Source organism: Eretmochelys imbricata, chromosome 11 (genome assembly GCF_965152235.1).
Source record: "Eretmochelys imbricata isolate rEreImb1 chromosome 11, rEreImb1.hap1, whole genome shotgun sequence".
NCBI classification, from domain to species: Eukaryota; Metazoa; Chordata; order Testudines; family Cheloniidae; genus Eretmochelys; species Eretmochelys imbricata.
Window position 1 is genome coordinate 8,138,127 of NC_135582.1, and position 18,244 is coordinate 8,156,370.

Genomic DNA, 18,244 nt, shown 5'->3' on the forward strand with positions numbered 1-18,244 from the left:
ATAACCAATGACAGCATGTGTAGCTGTTGAGATCAGCACCCCATAGCTATTGAAAACTCTCTCCCTTTGGCCAAAGAACCGCACCCTGAGAAATAGTGGTATCTTTCACTGGTTGTGTACCCTGTCACTTGTTAGTTCTTCTGATGGAGCTGTCTGGTTTTATTTTTAAAAAGTGTTTTTTAAAAAATAAGTTGTTGAGGGGGGTGGGGGAGGGGATATAATTTGTGTTCATTTTAATTTGCTTAAAAGGACTTTACCAGCATTGGAGGGCTTTATTTCCTTAGGGCTGACCTTTGAGGAATTACGTTAAATTTTCAAAGTGGTGCACAAGGATTTAGCCACTTAAGTTGCTTGAATAATAGTGAAATTTTACAAAAAGAAAAGGAGTACTTGTGGCACCTTAGAGACTAACAAATTTATCTGAGCATAAGCTTTTGTGAGCTATAGCTCATTTCATCGGATTCATCATCCGATGAAGTGAGCTGTAGCTCACGAAAGCTTATGCTCAAATTTGTTAGTCTCTAAGGTGCCACAAGTACTCCTTTTCTTTTTGTGGATACAGACTAACATGGCTGCTACTCTGAAACCAGTGAAATTTTAATGGGTAAATCCTTGTGTACCACTTTGAGAATCTACCCCTTAGTGCAGTGATTCTCAAACTTTTGTACTGGTGACCCCCCTTTTACATAACAAGCCTCTGAGTGCGACCCCCTTTTTAAATTAAAAACAGTTTTTATCTATTTAGCACCATTATAAATGCGGAGGTGAAGTGGGGTTTGGGGTGGAGGCTGGCAGCTCGTGACCCCCCATGTAATAACCTCGCAACCCCCTGAGGGGTCCCAACCCCCAGTTGAGAACCCCTGCCTTAGTGTCTTTACTGAAACCTTCAACTTCAGCCCTAGAAATGGCAACTGTTCTGTGTAAATCCTTTGAAGTTAATGTGGCTTGGGTTTTAGCAACTCTGAACAGAACACAAACAACCATCCTTCTCTCCCTTCTCCTAATACTTCCATTCTACTACCAGCCAAATTTAAACCTGAACTTGGCTACGAGTATAATAAAAGCTTTTTCTTAATTTTGTCAGTTTCTCGCTCCAATTCAGACTGCTTTCAGTTAAAACTAGTTAGCTTCAAAGGCTTCACACCACAGATGCCGTGGCTAGGGCTAAAGCTGCCAATTTTGGCAGATACTCCTGGGCTTTTGGATCCTACGGCTTCTAACAGCATTGATATGAAGATGCTGATAGTGTTAATATCCAACCCAGGTTAGTTCTCCCCTAGCAACATAGTTTCTAAAATGTTTCCTTTGTCAAATTAATCAGAAATGAAGCTTGCATTGGTATGTGTGGCATAGTATGTTAGATACGTTAAATTCCCCTCCAAACATAACAAATTATAAGTTTTTCTGGTGTAGTAATAAACTAGCTCTTTTTTGTCTTGGTCATATATATCTATTTAAATATCTTAAATAGTTTTGGAACAAACTGTTCTTTATACCTCCCCCCCACCCCCATCCCCACCCCAGCCAGTATCGTATTTTACAACCTCTTCTCGTCAGAGATGGAGAATAAGAGGTCAAATACATCTGCTCGGCAGCTTCCTATGCTTTATTAACTTGTTCCTCCAACAGGTGCAGTTTGCCTGTTTCTACTCTTGAGTGTAACGTTCTTATAATTAGACTTCTGGAAAAACTGAGTGAGTGTTACTGTAAGCAGTTTCTCATTGTCCTTGAAAGACTATAATTGTTACCTTGCTTTGTTTTAGGGACTAAACAGTTTCCTGTTTTACCCTAACTAGTTGAAGACCATAATCATTTTCCTTTTGTGTATTGGGGTCTGAATTCTTGTGACCGTGAGAAGGGGTTTTTAATTTTTGTTTGTTTTTTGTACTGGAATGCATAAAGAAACCCCTTTTTAGGGATAGGATGGGTGAAGGAAGGTTTAAGTAGTTATTCCTTGACACAGTGGAAAGGGAGGGCATGGGAATGAAGTGGTTGTTTTAGTTTTTCCTTTGATAAGCAGGGTAAATAAAGGATTTCACTTTGGTTTTATCACCTGATATTCTGGCTCATAGACTTCAAGACTAGAAGGGACCACCATGGTCATCTAGTCTGACCACCACAAGCCATTACCCTATGATCCCACTGAGAGTTACCAAAAGCAACTACAGCATATGCTCAAGAAACTTCCTGAAAAAGCACAAGATCAAATCCGCACAGACACACCCCTGGAACCCCGACCTGGGATATTCTATCTACTACCCAAGATCCATAAACCTGGAACTCCTGGGCGCCCCATCATTTCAGGCATTGGCACCCTGACAGCAGGATTGTCTGGCTATGTAGACTCCCTCCTCAGGCCCTACGCTACCAGCACTCCCAGCTACCTTCGAGACACCACTGACTTCCTGAGGAAACTTCAGTCCATCGGTGATCTTCCTGATAACACCATCCTGGCCACTATGGATGTAGAAGCCCTCTACACCAACATTCCACACAAAGATGGACTACAAGCCGTCAGGAACACTATCCCCGATAATGTCACGGCTAACCTGGTGGCTGAACTTTGTGACTTTGTCCTTACCCATAACTATTTCACATTTGGGGACAATGTATACCTTCAGATCAGCGGCACAAATCTTGGGAGACAGGCCAGTCCTTGCCTACAGACAGCCCCGCAACCTGAAGCAAATACTCACCAACAACCACATACCACACAACAGAACCACTAACCCAGGAACTTATCCTTGCAACAAAGCCCGTTGCCAATTGTGCCCACATATCTATTCAGGGGACACCATCACAGGGCCTAATAACATCAGCCACACTATCAGAGGCTCGTTCACCTGCACATCCACCAATGTGATTTATGCCATCATGTGCCAGCAATGCCCCTCTGCCATGTACATTGGTCAAACTGGACAGTCTCTACGTAAAAGAATAAATGGACACAAATCAGATGTCAAGAATTATAACATTCATAAACCAGTCGGAGAACACTTCAATCTCTCTGGTCACGCAATCACAGACATGAAGGTCGCTATCTTAAAACAAAGAAACTTCAAATCCAGACTCCAGCGAGAAACTGCTGAATTGGAATTCATTTGCAAATTGGATACTATTAATTTAGGCTTAAATAGAGACTGGGAGTGGCTAAGTCATTATGCAAGGTAGCCTATTTCCTCTTGTTTTTTCCTACCTCTCCCCCCCCCCCAGATGTTCTGGTTTAACTTGGATTTAAACTTGGAGAGTGGTCAGTTTGGACGAGCTATTACCAGCAGGAGAGTGAGTCTGTGTGTGTATGGGGGTGGGTTTTTGGAGGGGGGTGAGGGAGTGAGAGAACCTGGATTTGTGCAGGAAATGGCCTAACTTCATTATCATGCACATTGTGTAAAGAGTTGTCACTTTGGATGGGCTATCACCAGCAGGAGAGTGAATTTGTGTGGGGGGGTGGAGGGTGAGAAAACCTGGATTTGTGCTGGAAATGGCCTAACCTGACGATTACTTTAGATAAGTTATTACCAGCAGGACAGTGGGGTGGGAGGAGGTATTGTTTCATATTCTCTGTGTATATATAAAGTCTGCTGCAGTTTCCACAGTATGCATCTGATGAAGTGAGCTGTAGCTCACGAAAGCTCATGCTCAAATAAATTGGTTAGTCTCTAAGGTGCCACAAGTACTCCATTTCTTTTCACCTGTACATTGCAAGCCACAGAACCTTGCCTGCCCTCTCTTGTAATAGATGCTTAACCTCTGGCTGAGTTACTAAAGTCCTCAAATCCTGATTTAAAGACTAAGTTACAGAGAATCCACCATTTACTCTACTTTAAACCAGCAAGGGACCTATGCTTCATGCTGCTGAGGAAGGCCTCCCCTCTTCCCTTCCTCCACCCCCTCGGGTCTCTGCCAATCTAACTGGAGGAAAATTCCTTTCCAACCCCAAATATGGTGGTTAGTTGGATCCTGAGCATTTTGGCAAGACCCCAACAGTGAGATGCCTGGCAAATAATTGTCTGTAGTAACTCCGAGTCCTCCCCATCTTGTGTCCCATCACTGGCCATTGGGTATATTTGCTACCACCAATGGCAGATTAGCTACACACCATTGTAGGCAGTCTCATCATACCATTCCCTCCATCAATTTATCAAGCTCGGTCTTGAAACCAGTTAGTTCTCCCCCCTTTTCCCCTTGGAAGCCTGTGTCAGAACTTCATTCCTCTGATGGCTAGAAACCTTTATCTAATTTCAAGCCTACACTTGGTGAGAGCCAGTTTATATCCATTTGTTCTTGTGTCGACATTGGCATTTAACTTAACTCCTGTCCCTCCCTGGTGTTAATCCCTGATGTGTTTATAGACAGCAATCATGTATCCCCTCAGCCTTCATTTGGTTAGTTAGGCTAAACAAGTTAAGCTCGAGCTTCTTCTCGTAAGGTAGGTTTTCCATTCCTCTGATCATCCTGGTAGTCCTTCTCTGCACCTCTTCCAGTTTGACTTCATCTTTCTTAACCATAGGAGACCAGAATTACATGCAGTATTCCAGATGAGGTCTCACCAGTGCGTTGTATAATGGTTACTTCTGAGGGAATTCTGCACCAAAAGAATAAAAATTCTGTGCACAATATTTAAAAATTCTGCATATTTTTTGTCAAAATAAAACAATATAATCATGTCATTTTCAATTATTTTGGTAATTTATTTCAAAATACCAGTCAGCAAGTGTCTGTAACAATACAGATGACAAGATTCAGGACATGTGTTTTGACTAATAAATTCCTTACTGATTAGCACATCTCTGTGGCTCCACAGAGCAGGTGGCAATGCTAATATTTCCATGTATGCCAAGCACAGAAGACTTTTAAGGCAGTGGTGGGCAACCTGCGGCCCACGGGCTGCCTGCGGCCCATTAGGGTAATCCGCTGGCAGGCCGCGAGACAGTTTGTTTACATTGACCGTCTGCAGGCACAGGAACCTGCGGTTCACCGTTCCCGGCCAATGGGAGCTGCAGGAAGCTGCACGGGCTGCAGGGACGTGCTGGCCACCACTTCCGCAGCTTCCATTGGCTGGGAATGGCGAACCGTGGCCACTGGAAGCTGCGGGTGGCCATGCCTGTGGGTGGTCAATATAAACAAATTGTCTCTCAGCCTGCCAGCGGATTACCTTGACGGGCCGCAGGTTGCCCACCACTGCTTTAAGGGTATGTCTGCATGGTAAAGAAAAACCTGCGGGTGGCCCGTGCCAGCTGATTTGGGCTTGTTGGGCTCAGGCTGTTTCGCTGTTGTGCAGACTTCTGGGCTCAGACTAGAGCTGGAGCCCTGGGACTCTCCCACCCAGCAGGGTCCTAGAGCCTGCATTCCAGTCCCAGTCCAGAAGTCTGCACAGCAATGAAACAGCCCTACAGCCCAAGCCCCGCGAGCTGGATTTGGCTGGCGTGGCCAGTCGTAAGTTTTTTCATTGCTGTGTAGACCTACCCTAAAGGCCTGCACATCTTTTGGAGTGAAGTTAGGCCATGATCTTGATAAAGAAAAGAACCAACAATCTGGCATGGCACTTAAATATGTGCATAACGTTTAGCACCTTAGTATTCCCATTGAAACTACTGCTTTGCCAGTTTTGGGCCTTACGGAGTGCCATGGCTAAGTAGTACTCAGCATGTGACTCTACAGTTATTCGTCTAGAGTCGACATTGTTACAGACAATAGATTAGAAGGGCAATTGTGGTGACAGCTCCAGCATGGCAGTGAGGAGCACAGGCCACTAGCTGCACAGAGGTGGGGGGTCACCCTGCAGTCCACCCCTCTCCCCTGGGACACAGACTTTGCAGAGAGGTTGCACCCGACCCTGACACAGCACAAAGCAAAATGTTTACATGCATCACCCATTGATACATTGGGAGTATCCAAAGAATTTAGAATAGTATCAATAGAATTTAGTTCTAGTAATTTACTGAATTTGTAACTGTCTGTAAGCTCTTTTGGATAATGAGTATCTCTTGCTGTGTTTGTATAGGGCCTGTAACAATGTAACCCTACTCTTAGTTGGCCTTCTAGGCATTACTAGAATACACACAGAACTACAGTATTTGGCGAAATAGTAGTGAATGATATTCAGCTGAAGCCAAATAGAGGATAGAGCGTTAAAGGATAATCATTATAGGCAGAGCTGGCAGCAGTGCCTGTAGTTAAGGTTGACTAATACTTTTCACTGTAAGTTTTTTGTTTTGTTTTGTTTTTTTTCCTGTTGCTTATAACTTTGCCAAATGTAACTGTTAATGCTAAACTTTCCACGTTGGAAGTCTGCCTCATGTTGAATTTTTATGGGAAGTTTCAGCAAAAATGCCCAGCCATTTCCAAGAACAAGGTTAGGAAAAAAGTTGCTTTTCTGATAAGTTCTTACATCTGTTTCATTGAGAAGTTCTAGCATCTCTGTACTTGGACTTGAAATTTGACAGGAGGGGTCACATTTGGGTAAGAGAGATGCCTCATTCTTTCATTGTGAAAAATCTATCCAAATTTGGCAGAGTTCATAAGCTTCTGGTAATTGCTATTTGCACATGCTTGGTAGAGTTAGCTAAATTTTCCAAAAATTCAGAGTACATTGAGTGTGCTCCAGCCCAGGACTGCTGGACTCTTCCTGCAATTGCTTCTACTGGATGGTAAGGGAGCCTATACAATAGGGCAACAGAACTGAGAGCAGGACATTCTCAGTGCTCCCCATGTTGATGCCAAGGCTGTGTCCAGGAAAAAGGAAGATATGGAAATATCTTATTCCAGGTGGGGTGGAATACTCAGTCCACTGTGTGATAAGAATAAAGGGAGACCAGGGTGAATGAGAGTCACAGAAAAGGCAAATGTGTGCAGGTTACTCCAGAGGAGTTACACTTTGCAGGTATGCCTCCTGACAGCATGTGGGGCAGCCATCTTCAGTGGGGTCAGCCTGCCTGTGGTCCCATTGGTAAGAATGGGAGGCAGCAGTCATTTTTGCTAAGGTCAACATTACGGCTGTCAGTAATGCTGCCATTTCTCTAGAACCATTTTAACTGAAGGTAGCCTGTTGCTTTAGTCCAATTGAAAGTAATTGGAGATGTCAGCTATATTGAAAAAGGGCAAAACTTGGAGTTTGCTCCTAATAATCTCTAGATCATGAGAAATTTAAAAAAATCTCCATGAGTTGGCAACTCTGTCTAGTAAACAAGATGGGTTATGCTCTATATCTCAAGTTTACAAGATAATACTCAGATTTGCTTCATTTAAGAAAAGGTTTTATGTAGTGTCAAAGTGATACTTTAAAAATAGTAACAAATGTAATAAGGCCTCCCTTCCTTTCCCTCACATATCCCTTTTTTGACATTTTGACAGTACTGCTGTATTTGGTCATCTATACCTAAAACTTGGGGTATTACCTTTGACTACTACTTTCTTGCCCCATGTTTATATTTATTTAAAGATGGAAAGTGCTCTAGAAGTGCAAGGTATTTATCAGGTTTCCAGTTGTGGTATGACATTCACAGACATTCACTAAGAACTAGACTAAAACAATGTGTTTAAAATGAATCAAAATATTTGGAGTCATTTCAGATAGCTAGATGCATTTATTTTTGTGAGAGGTGAAACTTTTTCACAGTGTACTAAGGATGTTCGCTTTAGTGTCCTGGATGTGGGAGGGTTGAACAGATACATCCTGTAAGTGAATAATTATAAAACACAGAATGGGAAATATGTTTCAATTGGTGGCAAAAAGTTGATGTTAATGAAGTGACTCCTCAGCTACTTTTTGTATTACCTGTAAACGGCACCAGCAAGGAAAAATTACCACATAAACTATTCTGTCTTCAGTTTAGTAATCTTTGCCCCAGCTGTCTTTGTGATTGGTCAGATGTTGTGATCTGGGTGCGGGGGGAGATCAGCTTCAGGCATTTTAAAACTGCAATGTTGCAGAGCTGTGTAAGGAAAATATTACTGTTGAATTTCTGTCAGGCTTTTTTCTGAGTTTGTGTTTTCCTGTTGTCATGCATCAGTTCAAGTTGCTGAGTATTTGACATGTAATGAGAAAGAAATGTTCCTGATGCAGCTAGGGTTTCCTCTTAGTACCGCATGCTAATTCTGCATGCGGAAAAAAGACAGTGATGAAGTAGCTTTAGAACTGCTTAGCCAAAAATTGAAGATAGAGACAGGTTAAGTTGGAACTATAAAGTAAATATTACAGTAGTACTATATATGTTCTGATATACACTCTCTAGCTTTCTCTTCTGGGGTTCTGTTTTGTACTACAGAGTTTGAGAACTAACACCCATTACTAAATTTTTTTAACAATCAATATTAACAACTCACAAGTAATCAGGTTTTTGAAAAATGTAGATGTTTTTAGAAAGAAAAGCAATCCAGTGGCTATTACTGGCTTTTTTTTCATTTTTTCGAATGGTTGGTGCCCTGGAGCATTTATATGAATATAGCATATTTGAAAGTTCCAACATGGTGCTATTGATTCTACATATGAAAATAAAATTGCACAATATTATGTTTAAGTTCCTCAAAATCCCATCCAAGAAAACAGAAAAAAGCATGACCAGTGAGGTTTTTTATCATTTTTTTTCAGATAATGAAAGTAAAATGGAAAAATGAAAAAGTATGTAGGATCTGTGGCAGAGTGGGGATATGTCTGTGTCAAATTGTGAATTCCCATTTTGTTTATCGTAACATCTTTTTTTTTTTTTTTTTTTTGAGGATTAGTTGTGGATTAGTCATTTTCTGGTACGGTCTTGACACCTATCTGAATAACTGTCTGAGAAGCTGGCACAGAGCAATCTAGAGTTCGCAGCTCTGAGTGTGTCTACTACAGGTCCATCAATAAGGACAATGAACTCTACTCAGAAGTGCAGATGGTATGGTGAGTGGGGGGAGGGTTGGAGCGTAGAATCTCCCCAGCTCAGCACAGAACAGTAAAGGGGTCAGAGACTATATTTAAGGGGGAATGCTCTCTGCAACGCAGGGGGCTGACGGCTGCCGCATGTCAGAAGACCCAGGCTGGAGAGGAAGAGAAGGGAGGAAAGGGTCTGCTGTGCTTGAATGCAAACCTGACCTCAGATTCACAAGAGGGGTAAGATCACATTGTGACATTCTCCAGGGTACAGCCTTGACTGTTGAACTGCTGTGTCCCCTAACCCTCTAGCCTGGGATGCGTTTACACTACTTTACTGTCAGAACAGCCACTCTTGGCCTGCTCATGTGCAGCCACTAGCATATAAAATCACTCCCAGATGTTTACATGAATGCTCTCCCAGCCATTCGTGAATAGATACATGGTGACACCCACATATCCCCAGCCTGAACCACAGAAATGTGTATCTTGCACTCTTCAGGGCTCTTCTAAACAGTGAAAGCTCACAAATAGTATGTCATTCCAACAAGCAGTAATGAATATGTACCAGCCCGGTTGACATGAATAGAGATGGTTTAGATAAAACAGCAAAACAAGTTTATTAACTAGAGAGAGATTTTAAGTGATTTACAAATGTTAAGTCATAAAAGTCAGACTTGGTTACAAAAGAAATAAAAAGATGCAAGCTAATTCCTAAACTTTACTAAGGATAATAAATTTAAAAGCAAAAAGCTTCAGCAGACTGTACTGGCTGGAAAAACCTACAGACTAGGACCACTCCCCCCAGGTCAATGATGCTTCCTTTTGTCTTTCAAGCGTTCTTGCTACCATGAGTAAAGATCGGAGGAGAGGTGTCTAGAGTCTTTTTTCTCCCCTTCTTATACTCTGACCCTTAGTACTGGAAAAGTCTTTGTTGGGTCATCGGATCAGGTAGTTCCATAGCATAGGTGAGCTGCCAACTGTCCTTCAGGTGAATTGTAAATTTCTTGTTTACAACTCCTTTGCTGGTGAATCTTCAGTTAAGCCAGGTAATGGCCTTTTAGCACCCAGCTGGCGTGACAGTGTGCCTTTGCCTTTGAGAAAAAGGTCTGGGGGCATTACCCAGAACTACAGCATATTTCAGTAACAAGCATATAGTAGGTTTCAGAGTAGCAGCCGTGTTAGTCTGTATTCGCAAAAAGAAAAGGAGTACTAGTGGCACCTTAGAGACTAACCAATGCATCCAATGAAGTGAGCTGTAGCTCACGAAAGCTTATGCTCAAATAAATTGGTTAGTCTCTAAGGTGCCACTAGTCCTCCTTCTCTTTCAGCATGTAGTAAAATCTCATAGCACCATATACAACGTTGATACACACATTTTAAAAGGACAGTGATACTGAGTAGACTGAGTTTTCAAATGATACCTCACAAGGCGTACTTTGTACAAAATATATCATAACCATATAAAAGTGAACATGGGGTACAGGGGTGTCTCACACATCCAAGAGGTTGTTGAGGACTTCTGTAGTCTTCCAAAGATCTGTAACTTTCTAGGGCTCTTCGGTAAAGTTCTCATGGCTAAGAAATTCCTTGTATTCTTTGCTTGTCTGTCACATTGTTCCTGACTTGGTTAATTAAGAAGCTCAGAGCACCTAGTGCGAAACTGAAGGAGTGTTTATAAACAACTGGGGACTCTGGGGCTCAGTTGCTGGTTCCAGGGTATAAGGGATCTGGAATGAAGAGCCCCATGTTCCAAGGAAGGGTTGCAGAGATGACATCTGCATCCAGGAGTGTGCCTCAAAGATCCTGAACTAGCAACAGTGACCTAGCTCTGCTCAGTCCCAGTTGGTTCAGGAGCACATAGGATCCAGCAGTTGGGTCATAGAATCATAGAATATCAGGGTTGGAAAGAACCTCAGGAGGTCATCTAGTCCAACCCCCTGCTCAAAGCAGGACCAATCCCCAGTTTTTGCCCCAGATCCGTAAGTGGGCCCCTCAAGGATTGAACTCACAATGCTGGGTTTAGCAGGCCAATGCTCAAACCACTGCTGTCTATCCTGAGGTGGGGACTGGGCCAAGTTGTGCCAATATTATCCTAAATTTCTGATATGTTGTTGTTCAGCAAATGGTTTAAACCTCCTTGAGAAAGTAATAACACCTAACATAGTCTTAAAGCATACTGTGGAAGTTGAAAAGTTCTTCTGTAACCACCATCAACGTCACAGCTAGTTATCTGAAAGATTTGGTATTGCAGTTATCCAATGACACTCGGTGTAACTCATAAAAAAGTCTGACTTCAGTGGGGCTTTCGATCTGGCCCTATATTTATTTCATCTAACCTTTTGGTAAGCATATTATTTGCATTAAATATAAGGAGGACTTTGATCATGCACGTTAGAGAGAGATTACAGAGAGTTTTGAATACAGATCCTAAATTTCTTCAAGCGCTTAACCATATATTTATTCCACTGTAGGTGTGCCTGTGCTAGAGATTGCAGATATTTTCCTAGCTGTGTCCATCTGGGCCACGCATGCACACTAACTACTTATGGCGTAGAGGGTGATGCTGGACTAAATGCTACTCCAGTTCCTTGGCCTGAGATGAAGCACTTCTGAGCCTCACTCCTTTAGCTTACCTTATAGCATTTTGTAGAACATTTTGTAGATACTTTTTTTTAGTCTATTTCGTAGTATAGGTAGTGTAAAATTGTCTGTTGGCATTTAAATTATAGTTATATTGCATAGTTTGAGGGAGTTATAACTCTCTTCTCCACTTTGTTTTCTAGTAAAGGAGGTGTCTGTTTTTTGTAATGCCCCAAATCCCCTGGATTTATATTTTGAGAGTCTTGTGAAGGAGCCTTTCCCTTCAAAAGTGATCACACTCATTGCCTTTTTTGTTTAGGGAAGTCATACATCTCTGTTAAATGCAGTGCGCAAGTTGTTCTGCGGAAGAACAAAAAGAATCCAGGGAAGTCAGGCTACAGGTGTATTTGTTAGTCTGCTCCATATGGGCAGCCTTGGACCCAGGCCCATCTGGACATCCCTCACCCCCCTGTACAGCAGACTTCAGGATTGAAGAGTTCTCTATCCATTAGTTCCAGGGACAGTTCCTTGAAGGAGACCTGTAGGAAGTCTCAGTGGGAGTTACAAGAAGGTAGTGAGAAACACCTCTCCAAAGAGATGAGGAGCACACATCCCCATGAAATCTTAGGGGAGGTTGGTAGGGGGAAGAGCTCAAAATCTCCTCTTTGCTTCCAGAGATACCCTGTGGCCCTTTGGTTCTGGGGAAGCATTTGGAACTGAGCAAGCTTCATTAGCATTGGTACTGGTTAGCAATATGGTACTGAAGGAGCTGCAGGTCTCTAATGAACCTGAGTCCCCTTTACTGTCAGGAAGTATACCTTTATGTATGAAGGTACTGTGCTCAATAAGCATACTTGGGCACACTACCTTCATACATCATCAAACTGAGAGACTGACTCAGGCAACAGTTCACCCAGCCTCAGGATCCTCCAGTGCAAACTCATCAAACTTCTTTCAGAGGAGGAAGAACATCCCACAGAGGAGGACATGCTGGCACCACTAGTCATCTCCTTTTGTTTGGATGAGACAGTAATCCCTTCAACACCGTCATGCCCCACTGATTATAGGAGCTTTCAGGACCTCATGAAAAGGGTAGCTGATACACTCTAAATTCCTCTGGAGGAATTTCAGAAGGCTCCTCACAAACTTTTAGTCATTTTACATGAGACTCTGTCAGGGTGAGTTGTTCTTCCCATTAACGAGGTCCTTTCGAGCCTGTGAAAACAGTCTGGCCCAAATTCTAAGACAAAGGACAGGGAATATTATGTGCCATCCAAATGGATGTAATACTCCCAGCTGGGGCCTGGCTCTGTCGTGGAGGTGGCTGCAAATGAATGGACTAAGCATTCCAAGGTAGTCCCATGAGAAAGGAAAATGAAACATTAGGCTTTCTGGCTGAAAAAAATATTCTTTTGCAAGACAGCAGTTTAAAATAACCATTGTGCTCAGTGCCAACATCTGTAGTGATGCATCATTGTGGCTTCAATTGCTTGGAATCCCAAGAGAGGTCCAAGCCACAGTGGTGGTTTTTCCATTTGAAGGACAAAATCATTTCAGTTGGAAAACTAATCTTAAGGATTGCGTGCAGCTCTTTGGTCCCTCGGCACATACGGTCCTGCAACAAAGAGAAAGTAGTGTAAACCTCAGCCTTTCCCTAGACAATAGACTATGCTACCTGGTTTCTACTGTTAGAGGCCTACTGAACCCCTCAAGAAGCAGCCAGGGTTTCAGAAGAGGTGGTCTACTGCTCCTGCTTTTTCTTCACAGCCAGCCACAACTAGTAAACGTTCCTTTTGAGATGCTGGTCAAGAGCTGCAAACCAACCTTTCTTCTGGATCTGCCTTCTTTTTTCTTCCCTCCCATTTGGAAACCACGTTGCCCTATTTCAGGGGTCATGGAACAACATAATGGACAAATGGGTCTTAGAGATTGTAACATCTGATTATGCAGTTCAGTTCCATACTACACCTGTTTCCTCCTCCCCACACATCAACTTATACCAACAGCTTCTCTGTCCCTTTTCAGGGACTCCTTTTTATGAGAGGCTTCTCATCTCTTAAGTAATAGAAGAGGGGCTTCCACTTTAAAGAGGGAAAGGTTTCTATTCAGGTATTTCCTTTCACCCAGGAGGAAGAGGGAGATTGGTTTTGACAGCTCTTATAGAGGCCCCATTTAAAGCATGGGTTTCATGTTCTTTCTTTCACTTGTCTATCAAGACCCTTCTTCATTGTGACCACATCAGCTGGAAGGGTGGGAGAGAGAAGGGCTCTCACAGCGAACTTTCTATTACACAGTCTTCTACATCGACAAGGTATCCCTCAGACCTCACCCAAAGTTTGTACCTAGGGTTGGTCTGAGTTGCATTAGGGTATTCATTTGTCAATTTTTTTTCCTAAACCATATTCTAATCATGATGAAGCTAGATTACATAACCTGGATATTCAAAGTGTCCTAAACTTTTATCTTCAAAGACTGAAGCTCTTTTGGTCTTCTCCGAGGCTCTTCATTTCCTTCCTCATTTAGAAGATGAGGAGTACTCCTATTTCCACCCAAAGGTTATCAAAGAGGGTGCTGGGCTACATTAAGCTATGTTATGAGTGACAAAGGTAGTTTTACCAACTAATAATAGGGTTAATTCAACCAGGACCTGGGTGATCTTGGTAGTTTTCCTCAGGAATGTCCGCATTAATGATATTAATGATATATTTAAAGCTTCCACATGGGGTTCCATAATACCTTCTCCAGACATTAAGTTGGTAGCAACTTCTGCAGCTGATGCCTCTTTTGGTAGGGCAGTCTTTCAGTCTGTGGTAGATATTTAGATCGCTGCTTGGAAGTCACCTAGACTGAAATATACTTATGGACAAACACTTGAAGAAAGAAGGGAAGGTTACTTACCTGTAGAGCAGAGGTCCCCAAAGTGTGGGGTGCGCCCCCCTAGGAAGGCACAGAGGAAAGGGCGCACCACCCAGCCCCGCCCCCAGCTGTGGCCCTGGTGCATGGCCCCAGCTCCCAGCCCCGCGCCTGACCCCGTTCCTAGCCTCAGTGCAGCTCTGCACTTGGCCGGGGTCCCAGCTGTGGCTCCGATCCCGGCCCTGCCCCAAGACTCGGCCCCTGGCCCTGGCTCCAATCCCAGCCCGAGGACGAGGCTGGGGACTGGAGTGGAGCTGCATCTGCCCACGGGGCCTCAGCCCCTCGCTGTGGCTCCGGCCCCAGACCCACGCCCAGCTGTGGCCCCAGCCTTGGCCCCCTTACGCCTGCCTGCGTCTCCTCCTTCCCCCTACCGGAATCGCGGCGCTGCTCCTGGCCCTGGCTCTGGTTGAGGAAGCAGGGGGGCGTAACCCTCAAAAGTTTGGGGATCACTGCTGTAAAGTAACTGGAGTTCTTTGAGATGTCATTCAAATGTGTATTCCATGACTTGCCCACTTTTCCCTCTGCTTCAGAGTCCGTCTGTAATATTATGGAAACCATGATAGAGAAGGAACTTGAGTGGTGATTGATCCTGCTCCGCTCTTTATACCTTCGATAACAGGCACAAGGGTGACCATGTATAGACCAGATAAACAATGTGAGCAAAAAATCTGTAATCTTGGCACTTGGGGCACATTTGCACCTAGACTGGAATACTCATATGGATAAAACATCTCAGAGAACTCCAGTTGCTGCACAGGTACTTAACTTCCATTTCAGATTTGAAAAAAGACTGCAGCAATATTATACTTCGTTTTTGGATACCAGGGTTTTATTACTAATGTTCATTTTATAAAGAAATAAGAAATGTGTTTGATAAGTCTGTTTTTCGACAGAATGTCTTCCTTATGAAGTTGGCTTTCTGCTAAGTCATGCGTTTTGCTTTCTTAAAGTTATATTTGTTACAGGATTTCTTCTTTCTTTTTTGTTTTTTCTAAAGACCTTGTGTGGATAGTAATGACCGCACGTTTCCGATTGCCTGCTGGCAGAACCTACAATGTACGAGCGTCTGAGCTGGCACGAGACAGACAACATACAGAGGTGGTCTGCAATATTCTTCTCCTGGATAACACTGTACAAGCTTTCAGAGTTAATGTAAGTAGAGTTATATGTATTATTTAATTTAGTAACAATTTCACTGTGTGCCTGCCTTAATTTGTATATACCAAGTACTTGCTTTTCTTCACTAAACTGTGTCATAAGTTAGACCTCCAAACAAGACATGAAAAGTGTTAAATCAAAAAAAACACAAAACCTTAATAAAGCTAGATACTGTATTTGAACAAACATGCTTGCACATGTGTATAATTAGCCATCTTGTGTACCTCATCAGTTTTGGCATCATCTACAGATGATGATGGTACAAACACTTGTGTCTGAGAATTGAGTGTTAAGAGCACAATCTTCTGCTACTTGATCCAGTTTCTCTTTAGGGCCCTTATACTGCATGATGAAGTCAATGGTAGTTTTGACATTGAGTTGAATGGAAGCAGGAAAAGGCTCTAATTCAGAGGTGGGCAAACTAAGGCCCTCAGGCCACATCTGGCCCGTGGGACTGTCCTATCCAGCCCCTGAGCTCCTGGCCCGGGAAGCTAGCCCCTGGCCCCTCCCCTGCTGTTCCTCCTGCCCCGCAGGCAGCACTCTGGGTGGCAGCTGCTTGCTCATGTAGGGCAGCGTGTCTGGCTCCGGCTGGGCAGTGCGGCAGTCAGACATGCCGCTCTGAGCGGCATGGTAAGGGAGTCGGGGGGGGTGGGATAAGGGGCAGGGGTTTCTGGGGGACAGTCAGGGGACAGGGGGCGGTTGGATGGGGTGGAGATTCAGGTTGGGTGGTCGAGGAGCAGGGGATGGTTGGATAGGGCAGAGGTTCGGTGGCGGGCAGTCAGGGGACGGAGAGCGGGGGGAGTTGATAGGGGGTGGGGTCCTGGAGGATGGTTAGAGGCGGGGGTCCTGGGAGGGGGCAGTTGGGGACAAGGAGCGGGGGAGGGGGGTTGGATGGGTTGGGGGTTTTGAGGGGGGCGGGAAGTGGGAGGGGGTGGATAGGGGGCAGGGGCCAGGCTGTTGGTTTGGGGAGGCACAGCCTTCCCTACCCGGCCCTCTGTATAGTTTCGTACTCTGATGTGGTCCTCAGGCCAAAAAGTTTGCCCACCCTTGCTCTAATTGTTTGTCAAGTGTTTGCATTTTAAACACGTAATGTAAATTTGTAATGCTATCTACTCTCTTGACTGTATTTTAATATGTTTAGATAAGTTCATGTAATCGTATTTACTATTGAATTTATGGATGTTTCTGAATATCACCATATCTCTTTCTCCTCTGCTTTTCTCAATTATATTCTGTTTAGTTCCCAGTATTGTTGTCTTTTCTTAAAAAGACATACATAGTACATACCTTAAAGAAGAGTAGGAGAGAAGAACCAGAAAACCAATTGCCAATTAGTTGATGAATGATACCTGCAAAATAATTACAAATATACTACTGGAGTCAGTGTGTAAATATTTGGAAGGCAGTTCTCTGTTAAAAACTGGGTTGGATTGAGAAAATCTAATGACCTACCAAGCTGCAATTACTTATAGAATAGATAAAATAAAAGCATGCGTTCTTGTATGCATACATATATTTATTTATGGTATTTGGACATTCAAAAAACATTTGGCAAAGACCCTTACAAAAGGCTATTCAAGAACAAGGAAGTTGTTGTGGAATGAAAGCTAAAGTACTGTCATGGGTTAGAAACTTGCTAAAAGAGAAAAAAATATTCTCAACATGGCAAAAGGTTAACAGTGCGATGTCTCATTCTTATAAGGACAGATGTTCAATTTATATTTCAGTGATCTGAAAAAGAAAAGTGAACAATATGGTGGCAATATTTGCAGGCGGCATGATTATTATGATTAATCAAGACTAGAAAAGACTGAAGATTTCAGGGGGTTAGGTAAACGAGCAGTATGATGGCTGATTGGGAGCAGGACTTCAAGTTGGGGATAAAGGTGAAGTGGAGTTGAGAAGGAGCTTCACTCTGGTGAATCACAGATGTGTTCGAATATTTTTTCTGTTGGAGTGACATTTTTAGGAAGTTGTAAGCAGAGAAATTTTAATTTTAAAAATATGAACAGCTGTTCAACTTAGCAGTTGGGAAGTTATTTGGGATATAAGAGAGAGAATCATGTAACTGAGTGTGTTTATTTCATTTAAAGTACAGAATAAAAACTGAATTTTTATCTCTTCTTTCAGAAACCAAGTAGCAATAAATCCATCTCCAGTCCTTTCGCAGGCTCTTTTATGCATAGAGATTTTTAAAAGATTAAAATAAATATGTTTGTATTGCAGTTTAACATGATTGGGACGGCATTTCTGAACAAGATGAATCTAATTATAAACTTTTGAAAGAAAAATAAATCACGATCGCCTCTGCTGTTAACCATAGCAAAAAGGGTTGTAAAACTTCAGTGTAATGTAAAAACAAATGAGAGCTGCCAAGATTAGAAGACAGAGGAAATATGCTCCCCAGGACAAACTGATTTTTCACATAACACGATGTTATTTCCCTCTTTGAATAATTGGAAATAATTATTAGTAATCACTATGGTTCCAATTTTGTCATGGTAAAATTAAGTAAAATTCATGGAACAGTTATGGGGAAAAAAGGACAATCAGGGTATGGTCATGGTGGGGCTGACAGCCGGAGCCGAAGAAGTCACAAAGATATGTTAAAGTGATGGAATCGGTGACCTCCATGACCAAATCATATCTTTAGTAATTACTATTAGGGTCAGAGTCCATGCATAGTGCTGGCAAGTTTCTTTATGCAACTTTGCCAGTAAACCAAAATCCTGATTTCTG

The 18,244-nt window shown here is 42.9% G+C and overlaps 1 protein-coding gene across 3 annotated transcripts in view; it reads left to right on the plus strand.

The window, feature by feature from the left end:
• The window catches only part of PTPN4 (protein tyrosine phosphatase non-receptor type 4), a 231,415-nt gene that overhangs the window by 40,029 nt on the left and 173,142 nt on the right, over positions 1-18,244 (plus strand). For all 3 annotated transcript variants that reach the window (XM_077829543.1, XM_077829541.1, XM_077829542.1), the window contains exon 2: positions 15,345-15,499. In XM_077829543.1, the coding sequence (XP_077685669.1) occupies positions 15,362-15,499 (138 nt within the window). In that variant the 5' untranslated portion in view covers positions 15,345-15,361. The remainder of the gene's footprint in view (positions 1-15,344; positions 15,500-18,244) is intronic.